Source organism: Xiphophorus maculatus, chromosome 5, assembly GCF_002775205.1.
Source record: "Xiphophorus maculatus strain JP 163 A chromosome 5, X_maculatus-5.0-male, whole genome shotgun sequence".
Taxonomy (NCBI): Eukaryota; Metazoa; Chordata; class Actinopteri; order Cyprinodontiformes; family Poeciliidae; genus Xiphophorus; species Xiphophorus maculatus.
In genome coordinates this window covers 30756162-30777769 of record NC_036447.1, presented here as the reverse complement: position 1 = coordinate 30777769, position 21608 = coordinate 30756162, and the positions used below count along the sequence as shown (strand labels likewise).

The 21608-nt window shown below is 37.7% G+C and overlaps 1 protein-coding gene across 2 annotated transcripts in view; it reads right to left on the bottom strand.

Moving 5' to 3' along the window:
* LOC102223772 (noelin-2-like) overlaps positions 1-8359 on the bottom strand; it is a 57210-nt gene extending 48851 nt beyond the window's left edge. Inside the window, exon 1 of one of the 2 annotated variants that reach the window (XM_023334272.1) lies at positions 7828-8359. In XM_023334272.1, the coding sequence (XP_023190040.1) occupies positions 7828-7971 (144 nt within the window). In that variant the 5' untranslated portion in view covers positions 7972-8359. The remainder of the gene's footprint in view (positions 1-7827) is intronic. The other variant, XM_023334273.1, reaches the window with a different exon arrangement.
* Positions 8360-21608: the final 13249 nt, after the last annotated feature.

Sequence of the window (21608 nt, the reverse complement as noted above, 5' to 3'; positions counted from 1 at the left end):
ACAACACCAGTGATCACCCCTACATGAAATTTTAAATATTTTGCCAATTCATTATTATTTTCATTATTATGACAATATGTATTTCTCTGGATCCAAAACACTGTCCAGATATCCAAAACACATACATTATTCAACCCAGTCTTTCTCAAACTGTGGTCCCCAGACCAATGGTGGTCCGCAGGCGCCCCTAGTGGTCTGCAAGTAAACAATCGTTTATTTGCGATGACATGAAGTGTGACTCGTACAGTTAGCTTACCAAAGAATTGTGGTTAAAAATAATAATGGATAAATGGAATAAAACTCACTATGATTAATATTAGAAACATTTTTCACACAATAAACTCAAAAGTGAAAATAAACAATTAGCAGCTAAAACAATTTGCTCACCAACATTGCAAAATTGCACCACCTCTAACTTCTGACACTGTACAACCAGAAGTGGAGAAAACTGAACAAGTTCATATTTATAGAAGAAGCAAAGCAATACTAGACAAGATGTGAAGTTTTCACTTGATGAAGGTTACAGTAACTCACAAACTGAGACACAGCTCTTAGTTTACAGCACAGATAAAATGAAACACATCATGATCAGACTTGATGAACCAGAGATGGTCTCCTTCTTTCTCCATGGCTCCACTGGTGTCAGTTTTCTTTTGGTTCATTGTGACCCCAGTGTTTAAACTCTACAGCACTGTCAACAATCCAGAACCAATAATGGAGGGAGGAGGCATGGAAGGCAGAGCATACAAAAGGACTGATGGCTTTCTCAGCCTCCAGTTCAGCAAAGTTCTGCATCTGTTTATCCAAGATGGAGGCCAGCTCTTTGTGGTTATGTCTGCAGTAGCTACGGGCTTCTTCCCAGGTATTGTTTTGGTCAATCAGTGAAAAAGGTGAATCTTAAAACGAAATGTAAGCATGTTTTATATGACAGAGAGTCAAGCAACTCCATATAGGATATAATGTAAACAGCACAGTCAGTGATGCAATAAGTTTATAGCAGGCATGCAAATGATCTAATCGTGTTGGGTTCTGCAGGGGAGTAGATTGGTGTCTTCTTTACATCTACAGGGTGACAGGCTGATGGGATCCATCTGGCGCTTGTCGTCGCCAATCAGTGAGGGCCTTAAGTAGGAGAAGCTTCCCTGAGGCAGATGCCAGATGGTTCCAACAGTGGTACACTCTAGCCCTTAGTGCTGCGCTCCTAGTGATCAACTTGCTTCTGATTCCTCTCATGTCTCTTCCTTCCTCATAGAACCAGCTCTGACCACAAGTGATGGGTAGATGAGGAGTCGTGTATCGTTTTGACCCGTAGCAAAACTGTATTGATACTGTGTCAATACTGTGTCACTGAATACTGACACCTGCTGGACATTAAAAATTCCTACAGGCAACATAGTTGAGAGACTGATTTGATGACCTAGTCTATACAATAAGATTTAAATCATTGTATTTTATTGTATATTATATATTGCATTATTTTATATTTTAATATTCTTAGATACAGTGAATAAATAATGTGAACATGTACCATAAAGTGAAAATTTAGTGAACGTGTTTGGAATGAGGATGCTTGTGGACAGGGGGTTTTTTCACAATTTTTTATTAAAAGAAATACGTTTTTGCAACGTTTTGAAATTTAGTTATGCTGTTACGCTTTTTTGACACAACTTCTACTGTAGAAAACAGCCTCTCACATGGCACAGATGAGGTATTGCAATGACGACCGGAAGAGGTTAGGATAAATTGTCTTTTGGTTCTGCCAGTATGTCATTGGATCCTGACATCTGGCAATATTGCCCTCTGCAAGGTATATCTACATCTCTTGGATGGCATCAGCTGTGGCACTTTTGGTCAGTCTGCCTACTTCAGTGTCAAGATAGTGCCAAAGGTTATCTAAAAACAACAAACAATGCTGAATAACATGCCTGAGTTGGGTGAAGACAGCTGTTGTGAAGACGGTCCCGGCTGGGGCTCATTTGTGCGTCCGATCATAGATGCACATTCTGACCACAGTCTACTGACAGTTCTGTCAAACACGGAACCCGCAGAACATAATATGAAAGTAAACTAAGAGTCAATTTCAGCTGAATTTGGATTCAGATAGATCAGTGGTTCCCAAAGTGTGGGGCGGACCCCCTGGGGTGCGGGGGTTGCAGTGCCATTGCAGGGGGGAGGGGGGTCCTGGAAGCGGTATGGATGAATGAAAAAGAAAACAGTTACACAAAAGTGTTTCACTGTAAAGATGGTTTGTAGTGTGTTTTGTTACAACCTGAAGTGTGAAATAAACTTCATTGGAGCTTGAAAACAAAATATGTGTATAAGTTTATGTCTGGTTGAACAATGTGTGTGCCCAATTGATTTTTTTTTTTTGGAGGTGGGGGCGGGGAAGATTTTATTGTAATCCATAGGGGGGCCCAGAAAATCTTTGGGAACCACTGAGATAGATCAAGTAGAAACTGAAAAGAACCAGATGAAACAACAACGAAGTGAAACCAATACCTTATTTTCTGATGTAAAATCAAAATAGTCCCACATTGCTGAAACCTTTGGTTTGCCTTGAGGCTGCTCCATAGTTGATGCTGTACCGTAACAGAACAATAATTATTTTGGCAAATGCATCCTGTTGACAGATTTGCTTCCTTATAAAGACAGTTTGGTGGTCAGTGTCATTTCAAAACAGTTCCTGTATTGGTCACGTAACTTGCTGAAAGTGATACGTGCACCGACACGGGGTTCAGTCTATGGGCTTGACGCATGCGCCGACGCATCGGTGTTGTCGGACCCATCACTACTGACCATTTTCTGGCGCTCATAAACCCTTGTATTACTCCATCCCTTCCTTTTCCTTGCTGCTCCCCTGTATACCTCCTCATGCACCACCAAGCTGTTGCCTGTCCACCCTCAGTCTCCTGCTGAGACTCATCCACAGGAAGCACCAACAAGCACATCAACTGCTGTGGAACCCATGTACTCACCTCTGCTCATCTTGATCTTCAGACTGAAGCCGTTACAATATTACTTTGTCATTCTCTCCAACATGTACTCCCCAGTCTAACCGCTCATCTTTTTCTCAGTTCCTCCTCTGGTCCGGCCCCTCCCTGCTACCTCAGATCAACGCCTCTCCTTATTGTCAAACAATCCATTACACTTTGATGTCATGATTTCAGCTCTATTTTGATTGTGCTGCTTACTCTCCCTTCCTCAGGCTGATTACTCATTGTCCTCACCTGTACTGTGCTGATCCCTATTTAAACAGATGCTCATCACCTACTCAGTGTGAGATCATCTGTTGCCCCAGTCCCAGCTTTCAAGCCATGTTTCATGTCTAAGAAGTTCCTGGTTTTCAGATCCTGCCGGTTTTTGACCACTGTTTTTGCCTAGCCCCTTTTGGCTTTGAGAAGAGTTTCTGACCTCCTGTTGCTAAACCTTGCCTGCCTCTAGCAAACTGAATATTGGATTTTCCTTGCCTGAGACCCTCCTCCGCCTGACCCTAGTCCGTTTTGATTACTGAAACCTGGTTGCTGGATATTTGTCTGTAGTTAGTGAATCCCCTAAAGACCCTAAGCCCTTCGAGTTTCCACTGATGCAACCCTCCCAAGGTTGGACACTTGGCCCCGGTGGATCCCCTTACCTGGTAAATCTCTTTTTGTGTTTTCTGTTTTTTTCATCCAGTCATGACTCTCACTTCTGTTTTTGTGTTCCACACCTACCACTGCAACCACACCCTGTGGAACCCCTCAGACATCATCTATTTATTTCTGAATAAACATTTGACTATTGATCTCTTGTCTTGACTGTGAATTGGGTTCTGGCTGGTTACTTAAATGTTACACTTCACACATTCAATAAATCTGTTTAACTGCTTTGTGTGTCCGTAGTTATTGCTTGCCTTCGAGTCCTGGTAAACTCTCAACTTGTCAAACCGTCTGTACCCATTAACTGCTTCTGGGGTCCCACAGTCAAAAAGACCTGATAGTTCTCTATCTCCAGCTTGACAGTTTCCCTCCCTTCTGGTGCCCACAAGCTGATTCTAGGGTTGCGCCCCAAAACAGGCACTGACAACCTTGTGGTCACAACTTCGATAAGCCGCCTCAACAATGGAGGCGGGGAACGTGGGTGATTCAGTGTGGGCCATGTTCCACCCACTTCCTCCAAAATGTGCCTGAAGCACTATCTTTGTAGTTGGTCAATGGTCACTTTGAGCCCAACACTAAATATGTCCTGTCCTTCTGTGGTCTTTTCATAGATGTAGATGTACCCATTATGGCAAATGTCAGCTTCACAGTCAATATTTGAAAGTGAGGCCCGGTCATCCTCAGTCTTAAACTCTAGTTGTCCACACATCAGATATGTTTAAAGGCTGCTAGTGTCATAAGTTGTTTGTCACTAGCAAATGACTGAGGACAGATGGTACGACTGAGTTCCAGTTTCTACAGGAATTTCAAGGATTGGGTCAGGAATCACAGAATATCTTAAATCATCTACTGTCTGACCATGGGAGTATCAGGGTCATCACTTTGGTGTCATTGCAAAAGCATTTTCTCTTTATGTTGGAGTTGCAAGTGTCACAACATTTTTGCAATTCCACAAATTTAACAGTTTACTAGAGTAGTTGTGACCTCTCGTTGTTCCTTTGGTAGGGGAATGACGGGACCAAAGTTACGAATAATATGTGACGACTTCCGACATTGTACACAATAGTCATCTGTGTACAGCTCACAGTCTGTGTTAATGCTGTATTGGGTCAGATAGTGTAACTTATAAAACAAAAAGACTCCTGACTTGTCCTGATGTACTACATCCTTCGTCTTCAGTGTTTCAATTATTTCATTCTGAACTTCAAAGACTTCATCTGGGGGAAAATATCTTCCTGAATGGTGGATTGCTGTAAAGAAAAACCTTGGAAACAATGACGTCTCTGTAAAAAGTCCAGATTCTGAGCTACAAACCTTCAGATAATACTCAAGTTCATAATGCTATATGTTGTGGCATTCGTCCAACAGTTGAAGCATGAGTTGGAAAATTTACAAAACTACATGGTCAGCTCAAGATTAGCATCCACACTATTGAAATCATCTGTGTAATTTTGAATTTCATCTTCTAAGTTTTCTTCTGCTGAAGAAAGAGATTTCTTCAAAATGTGTCCCTATATCCCCAGCATTTGTGTTTTCAGAATAAACTTTCTCATCATTAGAGGAATCTTCCATGTCCTTTTGGTCTTCAGGGTTCAATGTCAAAAGCAAAGTATTTTGATCTCTCATCCTCAGAACTCTCTACAAAAACGTTGTTGCCTCTTGTGATATATCCTAACAATTTTTTCAACTCTCTTCATAACAAGAAATCCAAGGCCACAACCAATAGCAAAAATCCTCTTAACTTGGTGTTCAGTTAAAATGGTTTGTAAAGTCAGTTTGAAGTCGTCTCTCTGGGATCGATCTACCTCCAACCAAGTTGAAAAGCAAACTGAGAATTCTTGTATCTCTCTGAACATTTATGACATCATCGATGAGAACACAGAGGTTCTCATTAACATGACGATGTCAAACAACCTATCTATTTCTTGTTTGTTTTAGTTGCTATGGAAACTCAAGGAGTTATGTATTTGGTAAGGTTACTTTCAATTAAAAATGCATGCGTAGAGATCTAAATTTGTAAATATTAGTCAATGAATGTGCATAAGTTTAAGTTTTGTATTTGTCCTGTTTTCCAACTCATACATGCATGTAAAAATCTGAGATTTTATGAGAATACTCGTGAACAAATACATTAATAAAAGTACTTCTGATGGATTTTATAAAGAGAGTAAGTATTTTTCCAGACGTTGGACTTATGTCAGTCACCTATAAAAACTGGCTCTAAACCATTAGCTTGACCTATTTTGAACTGTGGGTGAGGAAGATATTCTTTTTTTTTTCTGCAATATCGTTGTAATTAAAAGTTTTCATCATTTCATATTCCAGGTATTCCTCAAAAAACATGTTGCTGATATCCTGCAATTAAGATAGTTAATTTACCTTTTATACATTTTAAGAAGTAGCCATTTTTAAATTACTATCTCCTGCAATGGACTGGAGACCTGTCCAGTGTGTTTCCCTCCTCTGGCCTGTTGACAGGTGGACATAGGCACCAGCATTAAGTTTGGCTCATTATTCAAATTAGTTTCAAAAGTTGTCGCTCTAAAGAAACCCAATAACTGGGTAATCTAGTAATATTTCTGTCATGTACAAATCCACCTTTCTGATGAACTGAATACATGAATTTTATGAGCTGAATTTTATTAGCTGTAAAATCAACAAAAAATAATCAATGAAGTATCAGTGTGTTCAATAAATATGTATGAGGTTGAATCTTTTAACTGAATTACAGAAATGTTAATGTTAATGTACTGAAATTCAGCAGTACAATAAAGACTGAAAGGAAAATGTTCTTTCAAAATTCACTGAAAATAGTAGATTTAGTCAAATTGTAATAATATTGAATGAACAAAATGTGATAAAAATTCTCAGACAGCATGCCTGAAATAATGATTTTTCTTTAACTGCCACGCAAACTCAATCTTAATAACTTTCATGTTTACATAAGCAATGCTTTGACTTCACATCCAGCTTAAAATGTATTCCTTACATTTCCATAGAACTAGTATAACTGCTCTCTATTTGCAGTCAAGTATAAAAAATTACAAATTCAGGTTTGAAGAGAACACAACAATTTTTGGTTTCTATCAATAAACCTTGAACAAACTCAGCTCTCAACCTGCTTCACAGCCATAATGTCTCCATCTGTTGTCATGTTGGTGTGTGGGCGTCCGCTTTCACAAGACCGCTTGTACTTTGCTGAACTTGCAAAGTGCTGCCACGCAGCAGACGAGGCAGAGCCAAGTCAAAGGCTCCAAACACAAAAACACACTCAATTGTGTATTCATCCCTTCTGAAGACATCCCATCATCCACATTTATTTTGGAGACAAATACACACAAGAAGCTGTACATCCACACTTGATGTCCACCTTAAATGTAGCACATCTTTAGTTTGTGATTCTGTAAACAGATGAGGAAAATCTCGAGCACGGAGAAAAAATGATGAATATGCACAGTAAGACTACCATTAAGTAAGACTCCCATGTGTGCAGTGGACCAGCATCTACACATCAGGGGCTGCCAGGGTGTTGCCAGGGCAACCAATCCGCTGGTTGTCCCATGGGTGAGTCACATTCCTTCCCCTTTTCTCCCTCCACAGGAGAAATATCACACTAGCAAGTCTGAGACAAAGCAATCCTATTAGCCATTTAATTTTCTATGTGAATCAATGGCTACATAATGTCCATATGGTCTTTAAGAGTCATGGAGAAAACATATTTATTCATTTGCACTATCTAGTTTGCTTATTCACATCCTTTAAAGCTTTTTAAATTTCTGAGTAGGGTTTCTGATTCTGTTTTGCATTTCAGTTTTTGTTAGAATCTATTTGTTCTCTTTTTAAAAATAAAAGAGGATGTGCATCCAGAATAAATACTTTCAGATATGAAACTAGATTTCCTTTTGGGTTTTTCCTCCCCATTTAAAAGGCAGACATTTGTCTTAGTAAGAACAAAGCATGCCGCCACAGAGAACTTATGCAAGTATTTGCGTGAAGGAAACAGAAGCAGAAAGCGTTTGATCCATCACTGAGAAATTTCAAAAGGCATAAAAGAAACAAGTCACCCAAAAGAAATCTTTTGCACATTAGTTAGAAGTTAGAAAGTAAATTATTTCTTTAAAGACTTAGGTTCGTCACTTTAGTTCATAAAATATCATTGAATATGTTATTTAGTAAAACAAGGGATACATACACTGATGATCCGCTCGTGTGTGCCATCAGGGGAGATGATGGTTCCATTGAGTCCAACGAGCGACGGCAAAGTCTGGGACATCCAGTTAGTTACCATAGCCATGGTGCTGAGAACAGCACCAATCTTGAGCATTGGAACAGTCATCCTGATACACACACATTCACACAATTAGAAGAAACTCTGCAGCATCAAAGTGTTGGTAGCAGTCATCCTAAAACCAGCAGGTAGCTAATGCCTCCCTGAACTACGGGTGAAACATTTTGTGCAGCCACAAGACAGGAAAGGAAATCCAATGGAGATTTTTCCCACTGCTGAAGTCCAACAACGGTCCCAAGTTGGAGAATAAATTCTGACACACAATCAGCTCCAGAGGTGAAGGCAAGTCAGAGCATCCAAAACTCAGCTCAGAATGCAGGAGATTGTTCCGGAAGCAGTCGTTTTTTTTTGTTTAAATGTGTGTGTGTGGTTTTTGGGCTGCCGCCTTTGTCTGGCACTGAGGAGTTGTGACTGAGCCAGAGCTGCTGTTCGGTTTTATCCACTCTCTGCTCCCTCTCTCTCTCCGATCCCTCTCTGCAGACACCCTCCATCGTTTACAGACTCGTCCTTGTTCTTTCAACTTGTTCATCGCAGATGCAGAATTTCCCTTCTAACAAGATTTACTTAACAAAAGAATCTCAATGGGAACTGAAAAGCTTAAAATATAACACTCCCCATTGAAGTGGAAAAATAGCATTTATTTTCCTACTTTTTTAATATCCCTTTTATGTGTATTTTTACATTTTTCTCACTTGTTTGAACTAAGATGTTCCTTTCTTGTCCAGGTGTTGTCATTGCATGCTTATCTTTTCCTTTTTGTTTGCCCTCGCTTTTCTTCTTTAGTACATGATGGAATGAATGCACAATGCCTAGGATTGACTTATCCCTCATCTGAGAATTATGGCACAAGCTTCACAAATTGACGCAGCTCTGCCACCATGTGGTCATATTTGTAGAAAAAGCTCCTATAATCAACTGTGGCTCTCCTTAGTTACTATGGGCAACACAATTCCTCAAAACTAACAATAATAACAACAATAATAAAAGTGTGCAATTTCTGTTGAGTTAATGACTCTATAATTAATCTAAGGTTTCAATTTAGAAAAAAAGGGGAAAAAAGTTTAATTCTGGAAAAAGTGATTTTGATTTTCACTGATAATGAAAAAAAAATCTCATTGTGAAGTATATATAAATAAAGTAAATTTGGCAGAAAACATATCCTTAAGTTAAAATAGATCAAAGTTGCTGAAATATATATATATATTAAACAACTTGAAATCATTTTATTATACTCCCTCTCTTCCTCATGCAGTGATGGACTGGAAACCTGTCCATGGTGACTTCCTCTATCCCAGTGACCACTGGGCAAAAGTCTCCCACTCATCCCTGGAATAACCATGTGTGGGGTACATGCTTTAAACTGCTGTAATGTAATCATATCAGTGAGGCAATTGCTGAATATTTAATATTTTGCTACCAGAAGAAAGAAGTGAAGATGACAGACAGAAGTGAACAGCTGATCAACCTTACTTTAGCCGGTGCATCTTAACATCTTATCATTGCCATTTTATTATTTGCTCCAGGTTTTATGTTTGAATGTATTTTTTACCTGTTGACAATTCAACTAACTCACTATTAGTACTTCATAAAGCCTTTGTTTTCTTCAGCAGAAACAAGATTGCTGTGTCTGATTGTTATGTTCTGTTATTGCATGAAAAGGACAGAAGGGGGAGCTCTGAATATGCATGTGACAAAATATGCTGTATGTGGAGAAGAATAGAGAAGGAGAGAGTAAAGAGAAAACTGAAGCTAAACTACGACTGATGCTGCTTATTTTCCAATATTTCAATATAGCAACACCACAACACTGATCTCAGTAAAAAAATAAACTCTTTAGGAGACACATGGATTATAAATACTTTGTCCTTCAGTAAATAAGAACCAACATGAATATTTCAACTAGACACACTTAGATGACTATCAAGACAGCTGAGTTCAACACAGTTCAAACACCTTCAGAGTATTTATGGTCACCAATTCTTGTAACTCAACATTTGCATTTTGATGAGATAATGAATCTACAAAGAACAAAATAGAATAAAGCAGATGCTATTATTGCTTGAGTTTTTAAAGTGCAGTAACCTGCAGAACCTGTGACTGCACCATCCCACAATAGTGAAATAACTGGTTAATAACTGGATAAGTTTAAAAAACAACACCATCACAAGTAAACAAAAATATATATTTTTTTCTGTTAAATTGAGAATTATCCAAATTTAAATAATATTTTTGAAAAAGTCTATATGTTTTCCTTTTTTTATTTGAAGTTAAAATATAATACTTATTCAACCTTTTCACAAAATACACAAATGCAGTATTTACCATTCAACAATAGAAATAACTGTACAATTTCTGATAACTTAGTGGCACTTAATACATATTTAATTAAACAAGTTACAACAACATTTAATTTTTCTTTGGCATCAATAAAGTATTTTGAATTGAATTTTAATTTAAAGCTTAGATCCAAAGAATGGCTATGATTACTGGAGTGGAGACAGAGGGTGGGGGAAATAATAACTTGACCCTTGATTTGCACATTAACAAAGATATTTGATTAAATAATTCCAAATAATAAATGTTCAGAGCACTTCATCTGCAGTCCCAGATTTCAGTTCAAATATTTGTTCAACACTTTGTTTCAGAGTGTTTTGTGGTCATATTTGTTTCCAAAGTACCTTGTGGTTTTCTTTCTTTTCAAAACCTCAGTTTTGTCTCGGAGGCAAAACCAACGATTTTAAATAGCTACGCTAAGTCAAATACTGCTACAAACAAACAAAGATACAAAGTTTACTGCTGAGTCAAAGATATGGCTACATGATGCAATGGATTTTGAAGAGACATTGCTGGTCAGTTCTGTTTACAATGCCAATTCTTCATCCAGCAGCCACAGCAGGAGCCAAAATGATGCCAAAGAAACACCAACGCCCAATAGTCAGCTGACTAACAGTTTGTTCTGCCAAGCAGCAATAGCCAGTCTGGGAAGGGTTTATTGATCATGTCACATTTAGTGGTTCCTTTTCAATGTATTTTGGTAGCCTGGCCATTGCCTTCCTGTCCAATTCCTCTCAAAAAAATTCTTGCTTCCAGCACAATCTGGGATTTCTCCCATTCACTTCGTCTGTCTCCAGTCAATTTTTGAGTTGTGAACGATGACGTTGATTTTCTGTGATGTTTTAGAATTGTGGTCTGCCTGTTTTAGCAATGACAGTGGCGGAAGTAAATGAAGCTGCTCAGTCTATGTTGGTCACGCTTTCAAATATTGAATTAATATTCATCTGTTCAGCTCGGCTTTTCTCTCTTTGCAGTGGATGATGGTTTTTTAAAGCTCAGGCCATTTCTGTTAATCGTCATAGTGTTGAACTGACACATTATTATGTCGTGGACAAATGTTGGCTGTTGAGTAAAATTTAAACAGAGGCCACGCCTCCAGAAACGATGTTGAGAAATTATATTTATATCGATATTGATATTGTTTCTCAATAGCCAAGAGCCCAGACCCTCTGAACAAAGCAAAGCATAGAACATGGGGCTGGTTTTTACCAGGCTAGTATTTTACAAACTTGGATTAAAAAATCTAGGGGAATATATTTATAACACCCATATTTTAGAAATATGAATTTATAATTGTTAATGTTGTGTTCTTGATTTTAGAAGAAAAGAAACGTGGAACAAAAGAACATGTACTTTAATAGTGAACAAACATTTTGAACAAATGTCTTGCTTACATCCTGACTTACACACGTCACAAAACCTCCAGTGATTAATGTTCAAGATCTCCAGTGTTTAACGTTTATTATTCATGAACATCACAGTTAAGATAAAATGACGTTTGATCAAAACATGCATAACAACTGAGGTGAAGAATCAACATTGGAAGAATCCCGAAGAATCAACCCTGGCTGCAGAGTGTCATACGGATCAATCACTGTCCATTTCTGTCCTTTGCAGACTAAACATCCAGACGTTATAGACTAACTGTGAATTGCCTCAGGCAGAGTCCAGGACATGGCTGCATAATGATGTCACTCAAGCATTGACTGCAGACAGAAGGTGTCTCAGAGCTGGAGAAGAAATGCAGAGAGGAAATAATTGGAAAAAAGGATGAATCTTTGTTATATTAATGAGCCAGATGGATTATGTTTACCACTGAAATCCAAAAGTTCCTGGCATGACTTCACCACCTCCCAAGTTGTTTAGAGAGGCAAAGATCTTGTGGAGTGAAGACTCAAGCAATGCTTGATGTACAAGGAAACAACTTTATTGCTAATAAACATCTAGACAATAAGATTTACACCATTTATCCATATAATTTAGCTAACAGTGGGTTAACTTTTTTGAGATTTATATCATGTTAAAATGTTCCCCCTCAACAAAAGCAGATCTGTGATTCCTTGATCCTTGAATCTCCATTTGCTTGCTCATACAAACGGTTGCTTATTTCCATAAAGCTCCTCCTTAGAGCTATAGTCTTCAAGCTAAACATTTGCTTCACAGAGCACCCACCCCACCCTTCCCCAATACAGCCGCAGCAGCAATTAGCAAACACCTAGTCTAGTCTTGTGTTCCTCGTCTGCTGGTGGCAGCACTTTGAAAGTTCAGCAAAGTACAAGCGGTCTTGTAAAAGCGAATGCCCACACACCAACACGCGGGATGACAAGAGACGGAGACATTATGGCTGTGAAGCAGGTTGAGAGTTGTGTTTGTTCAAGGTTTATTGACAGAAACCAAAAGATGTTTTGTTCTCTGCAAACCTGCATTTGTAATTTTTTTTATACTTGACTGCAAATAGAGAGCAGTTATACTAGTTCTATGGAAATGTAAGGAATACATTTTAAGCTGGATGTGAAGTCAAAGCATTGCTTATGTAAACATGAAAGTTATTAAGATTGAGTTTGCGTGGCAGTTAAAGAAAAATCATTATTTCAGACATGCTGTCTGAGAATTTTTATCACATTTTGTTCATTCATTATTACAATTTGACTAAATCTACTATTTTCAGTGAATTTTGAAAAAACATTTTCCTTTCAGTCTTTATTGTACTGCTCAATCTCCGTCCAAATTATTTTGAATCAGTCATACTTTATAGATCCCACAGTGACATTACATTAACATTTCTGTATTTCAGTTAAAAGATTCAACCTCATATATATTTATTGAACACACTGATACTTCATTGATTATTTTTTGTTGATTTTACAGCTAATAAAATTCAGCTCATAAAATTCATGTATTCAGTTCATCAGAAAGGTGGATTTGTACATGACAGAAATATTACTAGATTACCCAGTTATTGGGTTTCTTTAGAGCGACAACTTTTGAAACTAATTTGAATAATGAGCCAAACTTAATGCTGGTGCCTATGTCCACCTGTCAACAGGCCAGAGGAGGGAAACACACTGGACAGGTCGCCAGTCCATTGCAGGAGATAGTAATTTAAAAATGGCTACTTCTTAAAATGTATAAAAGGTGAAATAACAATTTTAATTGCATGATATCAGCAAAAAAAAAAAAAAAAAAAGAGGATCCTCCTCAGTTCAAAATAGATCAAGCAGATGGTTCAGAGCCAGTTTTTAAAGGTGACTGATATGAGTCTAACTTCTGGAAAAATACTTACTCTCTTTATAACATCTGTCAAAAATACTTTCATTTATTTATTTGTATTCTCATAAAGTCTCTGATTTTTACCTGTATACATGAGATGGAAAACAGGACAAACGCAAAACTGAAATGTATGCACATTCATTGACTAATATTTACACACTTAGATGTCTATGCATGCATTTTTAATTGATAGTACTCTTAAAAAATACATAACTACTTGTGTTTCTATAGTAACTAAAACAAACAAGAACCTGACAGGTTTTGACATCATTGTATCCATGAGAACCTCTGTGTGATGTCAGTGATGTCATAAATGTTCAGAGAGATACAAGAATTCTCAGTTTGCTTTTCAACTTGGTTGGAGGTAGATCGATCCCAGAGAGACGACTTCAAACTGACTTTACAAACCATTTTAACTGAACACCAAGTCAAGAGGATTTTTGCCTGTGATGGGACCTTGGATTTCTTGTTACGAAGGGAGTTGAAAAGTTGTTAGGATATATCACACGAGGCAACAATGTCCTTGTAGAGAGCTCTGAGGACGAGAGATGAAAATACTTTGCTTTTGACATTGAACCCTGAAGACCAAAAGGACATGGAAGATTCCTCTAATGATGAGAAAGTTACCGTCAAAACATGGAGAAAGAAGGAGACCATCTCTGGTTCATCAAGTCTGATCATGATGAGTTTCATTTTATCTGTGCTGCAAACTAAGAGCTGTGACTCAGTTTGTGTCTCAGTTTGTGAGTTATGGTAACCTTCATCAGGTGAAAACTTCACATCTTGTCTAGTATTGCTTTGCTCACAGAAAACCTTCTTTTTGACAATTTGAAATATTTAAAACATTTCTCTTTTCTTTTTCTTGTGTATTGTAGAAGTTTGCTGTAATTTCTGACACATTTGTGATTAGTGTAAATTTGACTCACAGCTTTAAATGTTTAACTAATGGAGTGTTTTATATGTTTTTTAATAATGCAAATTAAATCTTTTGTTTCTTCTATAGTATATTACATATATTTTACTTTCATTGAAAGGTAAAAAATAAAAGTAAAAGCTGTTTTCAGCCTCTGCTTATAAGTGTTTAAAGTTAGTCATATTGCTGTTGCAGAAAAACAAACATTGCTAGTTTTCATTAGATCTCATTAACTGAACCAAGCAACATAAAACATTGTCAACACTCTGCCTCTTAGCATGGTACTTTGCTTTGCTTTTCAACTTGGTTGGAGGTAGATCGATTCCAGAGAGACGACTTCAAACTGACTTTACAAACCATTTTAACTGAACACCAAGTTAAGAGGATTTTTGCCTGTGATGGGACCTTGGATTTCTTGTTATGAAGGGAGTTGAAAATTTGTTAGGATATATCACAAGAGGCAATGACATTTTTGTAGAGGGCTCTGAGGACGAGAGATCAAACTACTTTGCTTTTGACATTGAACCCTAAAGACCAAAAGACATGGAAGATTCCTCTAAGGATGAGAAAGTTACCATCAAAACCACAACTACGGATTTGACAGTAAAGGCATCAGAAGACTTTGTTGCTTTTGAAAGTGTCAATGTTCCTCCTGACCAAATGGATCTGGATGTGTTTGCTTGCTCACAGTTTGAGTGAGTTACCTTTACAACCACACTACTCCAACATAAAGAGAAAATGCTTTTTCAGTGACACCGATGTGTTGACCCTGATACTCCCATGGTCAGTCAGTCCAGACGATTTAAGATATCCTTCAATTCCTGATCCAATCTTTGAAATTCCTGTAAAAAGTGGACCTCAGTGGTACCATCTGTCCTCAGTCACTTGCTGCTTGTACTTACCTGACAAACAGCAGGTTAGATTACCCACCTTTTTTCCAATTGTTGAAGAGGTGCTGTTGAGTGGCCCTCCTGGGGACTTCCTTATGCTGCTTTGAGATTTCAACGCTCGCGTGGGGAATGACAGTGAGACCTGGAGGGGTGTGGTTGGGAGGATCGGCCACCCTGATCTAAACCAGAGTGGTGTTCTGTTATTCTATCTCTGTGCTCTTCATGGATTGTCCATAACTATTTAAATTTGTTCATGAGTATCCTCATATGTACAATATCCCATTTTTACATGCATGTATGAGTTGGAAAACAAGACAAATACGAAACTTAAATTTCTGCACATTTGTTGACTAACATTTACTAATTTAGATGTCTACGCATGCATTTTTAATTGACAATAATCTTACGCCAGTCATAACTCCTTGTGTTTTCATAGCAACTAAAACAAACAAAACCCTGACACAGGTTGTTTGACATCATCGTATCCATGAGAACCTCTGTGTGATGTCAGTGATGTCATAAATGTTCAGAGAGATACAAGAATTCTCAGTTTGCTTTTCAACTTGGTTGGAGGTAGATCGATCCCAGAGAGACGACTTCAAACTGACTTTACAAACCATTTTAACTGAACACCAAGTCAAGAGGATTTTTGCCTGTGATGGGACCTTGGATTTCTTGTTACGAAGGGAGTTGAAAAGTTGTTAGGATATATCACAAGAGGCAACAATGTCCTTGTAGAGAGCTCTGAGGACGAGAGATGAAAATACTTTGCTTTTGACATTGAACCCTGAAGACCAAAAGGACATGGAAGATTCCTCTAATGATGAGAAAGTTACCGTCAAAACATGGAGAAAGAAGGAGACCATCTCTGGTTCATCAAGTCTGATCATGATGAGTTTCATTTTATCTGTGCTGCAAACTAAGAGCTGTGACTCAGTTTGTGTCTCAGTTTGTGAGTTATGGTAACCTTCATCAGGTGAAAACTTCACATCTTGTCTAGTATTGCTTTGCTCACAGAAAACCTTCTTTTTGACAATTTGAAATATTTAAAACATTTCTCTTTTCTTTTTCTTGTGTATTGTGGAAGTTTGCTGTAATTTCTGACACATTTGTGATTAGTGTAAATTTGACTCACAGCTTTAAATGTTTAACTAATGGAGTGTTTTATATGTTTTTTAATAATGCAAATTAAATTTTTTGTTTCTTCTGTAGTATATTACATATATTTTACTTTCATTGAAAGGTAAAAAATAAAAGTAAAAGCTGTTTTCAGCCTCTGCTTATAAGTGTTTAAAGTCAGTCATATTGCTGTTGCAGAAAAACAAACATTGCTAGTTTTCATTAGATCTCATTAACTGAACCAAGCAACATAAAACATTGTCAACACTCTGCCTCTTAGCATGGTACTTTGCTTTGCTTTTCAACTTGGTTGGAGGTAGATCGATCCCAGAGAGACGACTTCAAACTGACTTTACAAACCATTTTAACTGAACACCAAGTTAAGAGGATTTTTGCCTGTGATGGGACCTTGGATTTCTTGTTACGAAGGGAGTTGAAAATTTGTTAGGACATCTCACAAGAGGCAATGACATTTTTGTAGAGGGCTCTGAGGACGAGAGATCAAACTACTTTGCTTTTGACATTGAACCCTGAAGACCAAAAGACATGGAAGATTCCTCTAAGGATGAGAAAGTTACCATCAAAACCACAACTACGGATTTGACAGTAAAGGCATCAGAAGACTTTGTTGCTTTTGAAAGTGTCAATGTTCCTCATGACCAAATGGATCTGGATGTGTTTGCTTGCTCACAGTTTGAGTGAGTTACCTTTACAACCACACTACTCCAACATAAAGAGAAAATGCTTTTTCAGTGACACCGATGTGTTGACCCTGATACTCCCATGGTCAGTCAGTCCAGACGATTTAAGATATCCTTCAATTCCTGACCCAATCTTTGAAATTCCTGTAAAAAGTGGACCTCAGTGGTACCATCTGTCCTCAGTCATTTGCTGCTTGTACTTACCTGACAAACAGCAGGTTAGATTACCCACCTTTTTTCCAATTGTTGAAGAGGTGCTGTTGAGTGGCCCTCCTGGGGACTTCCTTATGCTGCTTTGAGATTTCAACGCTCAGGTGGGCAATGACAGTGAGACCTGGAGGGGTGTGGTTGGAAGGATCGGCCAGCCTGATCTAAACCAGAGTGGTGTTCTGTTATTGGATCTCTGTGCTCTTCATGGATTGTCCATAACTATTTAAATTTGTTCATGAGTATCCTCATATGTACAATATCCCATTTTTAAATGAATGTATGCGTTGGAAAACAAGACAAATACGAAACTTAAATTTCTGCACATCTGTTGACTAACATTTACTAATTTAGATGTCTACGCATGCATTTTTAATTGACAATAATCTTACGCCAGTCATAACTCCTTGTGCTTTCATAGCAACTAAAACAAACAAAACCCTGACACAGGTTGTTTGACATCATCGTATCCATGAGAACCTCTGTGTGATGTCAGTGATGTCATAAATGTTCAGAGAGATACAAGAATTCTCAGTTTGCTTTTCAACTTGGTTGGAGGTAGATCGATCCCAGAGAGACGACTTCAAACTGACTTTACAAACCATTTTAACTGAACACCAAGTCAAGAGGATTTTTGCCTGTGATGGGACCTTGGATTTCTTGTTACGAAGGGAGTTGAAAAGTTGTTAGGATTTAGCACAAGAGGCAACAATGTCCTTGTAGAGAGCTCTGAGGACGAGAGATGAAAATACTTTGCTTTTGACATTGAACCCTGAAGACCAAAAGGACATGGAAGATTCCTCTAATGATGAGAAAGTTACCGTCAAAACATGGAGAAAGAAGGAGACCATCTCTGGTTCATCAAGTCTGATCATGATGAGTTTCATTTTATCTGTGCTGCAAACTAAGAGCTGTGACTCAGTTTGTGTCTCAGTTTGTGAGTTATGGTAACCTTCATCAGGTGAAAACTTCACATCTTGTCTAGTATTGCTTTGCTCACAGAAAACCTTCTTTTTGACAATTTGAAATATTTAAAACATTTCTCTTTTCTTTTTCTTGTGTATTGTGGAAGTTTGCTGTAATTTCTGACACATTTGTGATTAGTGTAAATTTGACTCACAGCTTTAAATGTTTAACTAATGGAGGGTTTTATATGTTTTTTAATAATGCAAATTTAATTTTTTGTTTCTTCTATAGTATATTACATATATTTTACTTTCATTGAAAGGTAAAAAATAAAAATAAAAGCTGTTTTCAGCCTCTGCTTATAAGTGTTTAAAGTTAGTCATATTGCTGTTGCAGAAAAACAAACATTGCTAGTTTTCATTAGATCTCATTAACTGAACCAAGCAGCATAAAACATTGTCAACACTATGCCTCTTAGCATGGTACTTTGCTTTGCTTTTCAACTTGGTTGGAGGTAGATCGATTCCAGAGAGACGACTTCAAACTGACTTTACAAACCATTTTAACTGAACACCAAGTTAAGAGGATTTTTGCCTGTGATGGGACCTTGGATTTCTTGTTACGAAGGGAGTTGAAAATTTGTTAGGATATATCACAAGAGGCAATGACATTTTTGTAGAGAGCTGTGAGGACGAGAGATCAAACTACTTTGCTTTTGACATTGAACCCTAAAGACCAAAAGACATGGAAGATTCCTCTAAGGATGAGAAAGTTACCATCAAAACCACAACTACGGATTTGACAGTAAAGGCATCAGAAGACTTTGTTGCTTTTGAAAGTGTCAATGTTCCTCATGACCAAATGGATCTGGATGTGTTTGCTTGCTCACAGTTTGAATGAGTTACCTTTACAACCACACTACTCCAACATAAAGAGAAAATGCTTTTTCAGTGACACCGATGTGTTGACCCTGATACTCCCATGGTCAGTCAGTCCAGATGATTTAAGATATCCTTCAATTCCTGTAAAAAGTGGACCTCAGTGGTACCATCTGTCCTCAGTCATTTGCTGCTTGTACTTACCTGACAAACAGCAGGTTAGATTACCCACCTTTTTTCCAATTGTTGAAGAGGTGCTGTTGAGTGGCCCTCCTGGGGACTTCCTTATGCTGCTTTGAGATTTCAACGCTCGCGTGGGCAATGACAGTGAGACCTGGAGGGGTGTGGTTGGGAGGATCGGCCAGCCTGATCTAAACCAGAGTGGTGTTCTGTTATTGGATCTCTGTGCTCTTCATGGATTGTCCATAACTATTTAAATTTGTTCATGAGTATCCTCATATGTACAATATCCCATTTTTACATGCATGTATGAGTTGGAAAACAAGACAAATACAAAACTTAAATTTCTGCACATCTGTTGACTAACATTTACTAATTTAGATGTCTACGCATGCATTTTTAATTGACAATAATCTTACGCCAGTCATAACTCCTTGTGTTTTCATAGCAACTAAAACAAATACAACCCTGACACAGGTTGTTTGACATCATCGTATCCATGAGAACCTCTGTGTGATGTCAGTGATGTCATAAATGTTCAGAGAGATACAAGAATTCTCAGTTTGCTTTTCAACTTGGTTGGAGGTAGATCGATCCCAGAGAGACGACTTCAAACTGACTTTACAAACCATTTTAACTGAACACCAAGTCAAGAGGATTTTTGCCTGTGATGGGACCTTGGATTTCTTGTTACAAAGGGAGTTGAAAAGTTGTTAGGGTATATCACAAGAGGCAACAATGTCCTTGTAGAGAGCTCTGAGGACGAGAGATGAAAATACTTTGCTTTTGATTTGACATTGAACCTTGAAGACCAAAAGACATGGAAGATTCCTCTAAGGATGAGAAAGTTACCGTCAAAACATGGAGAAAGAAGGAGACCATCTCTGGTTCATCAAGTCTGATCATGATGAGTTTCATTTTATCTGTGCTGCAAACTAAGAGCTGTGACTCAGTTTGTGTCTCAGTTTGTGAGTTATGGTAACCTTCATCAGGTGAAAACTTCACATCTTGTCTAGTATTACTTTGCTCACAGAAAACCTTCTTTTTGACAATTTGAAATATTTAAAACATTTCTCTTTTCTTTTTCTTGTGTATTGTAGAAGTTTGCTGTAATTTCTGACACATTTGTGATTAGTGTAAATTTGACTCACAGCTTTAAATGTTTAACTAATGGAGTGTTTTATATGTTTTTTAATAATGCAAATTAAATTTTTTGTTTCTTCTATAGTATATTACATATATTTTACTTTCATTGAAAGGTAAAAAATAAAAGTAAAAGCTGTTTTCAGCCTCTGCTTATAAGTGTTTAAAGTTAGTCATATTGCTGTTGCAGAAAAACAAACATTGCTAGTTTTCATTAGATCTCATTAACTGAACCAAGCAGCATAAAACATTGTCAACACTCTGCCTCTTAGCATGATACTTTGCTTTGCTTTTCAATTTGGTTGGAGGTAGATCGATCCCAGAGAGACGACTTCAAACTGACTTTACAAACCATTTTAACTGAACACCAAGTTAAGAGGATTTTTGCCTGTGATGGGACCTTGGATTTCTTGTTATGAAGGGAGTTGAAAATTTGTTAGGATATATCACAAGAGGCAATGACATTTTTGTAGAGAGCTCTGAGGACGAGAGATCAAACTACTTTGCTTTTGACATTGAACCCTAAAGACCAAAAGACATGGAAGATTCCTCTAAGGATGAGAAAGTTACCATCAAAACCACAACTATGGATTTGACAGTAAAGGCATCAGAAGACTTTGTTGCTTTTGAAAGTGTCAATGTTCCTCATGACCAAATGGATCTGGATGTGTTTGCTTGCTCACAGTTTGAGTGAGTTACCTTTACAACCACACTTAACTCTTTGCCAACACAGATATTACAAAAAATGTCTTTACCAGTCTTCTTAAAAACATAACGGACCTGGATGTGACTCCAAGCTGTAACAGCGAGGAAATTGTGACAAATTTTGAAGAAATCTCTGAGGATTTATCATTAGAAGAATCCTCTTCAGCAGAAGAAAAGAAATTCAAAATGACACAGACGATTTTGACAGTGTGGATGCTAATCTTGAGCCAACCATGTACTTTTGGAAATTTTCCAATTCATTCTTCAACTGTTGGACGAATGGCACAACATTATTAACTTCAGTATTACCAGAAGGTTTGTGGCTCAATATCTGGACTTTTTACAGAGACGTCATTGTTTCCAAGGTTTTTCTTTACAGCAATCCACCATTCAGGAAGATATTTTCCCATAGATGAAGTCTTTGCAGTTCAGAATGAAA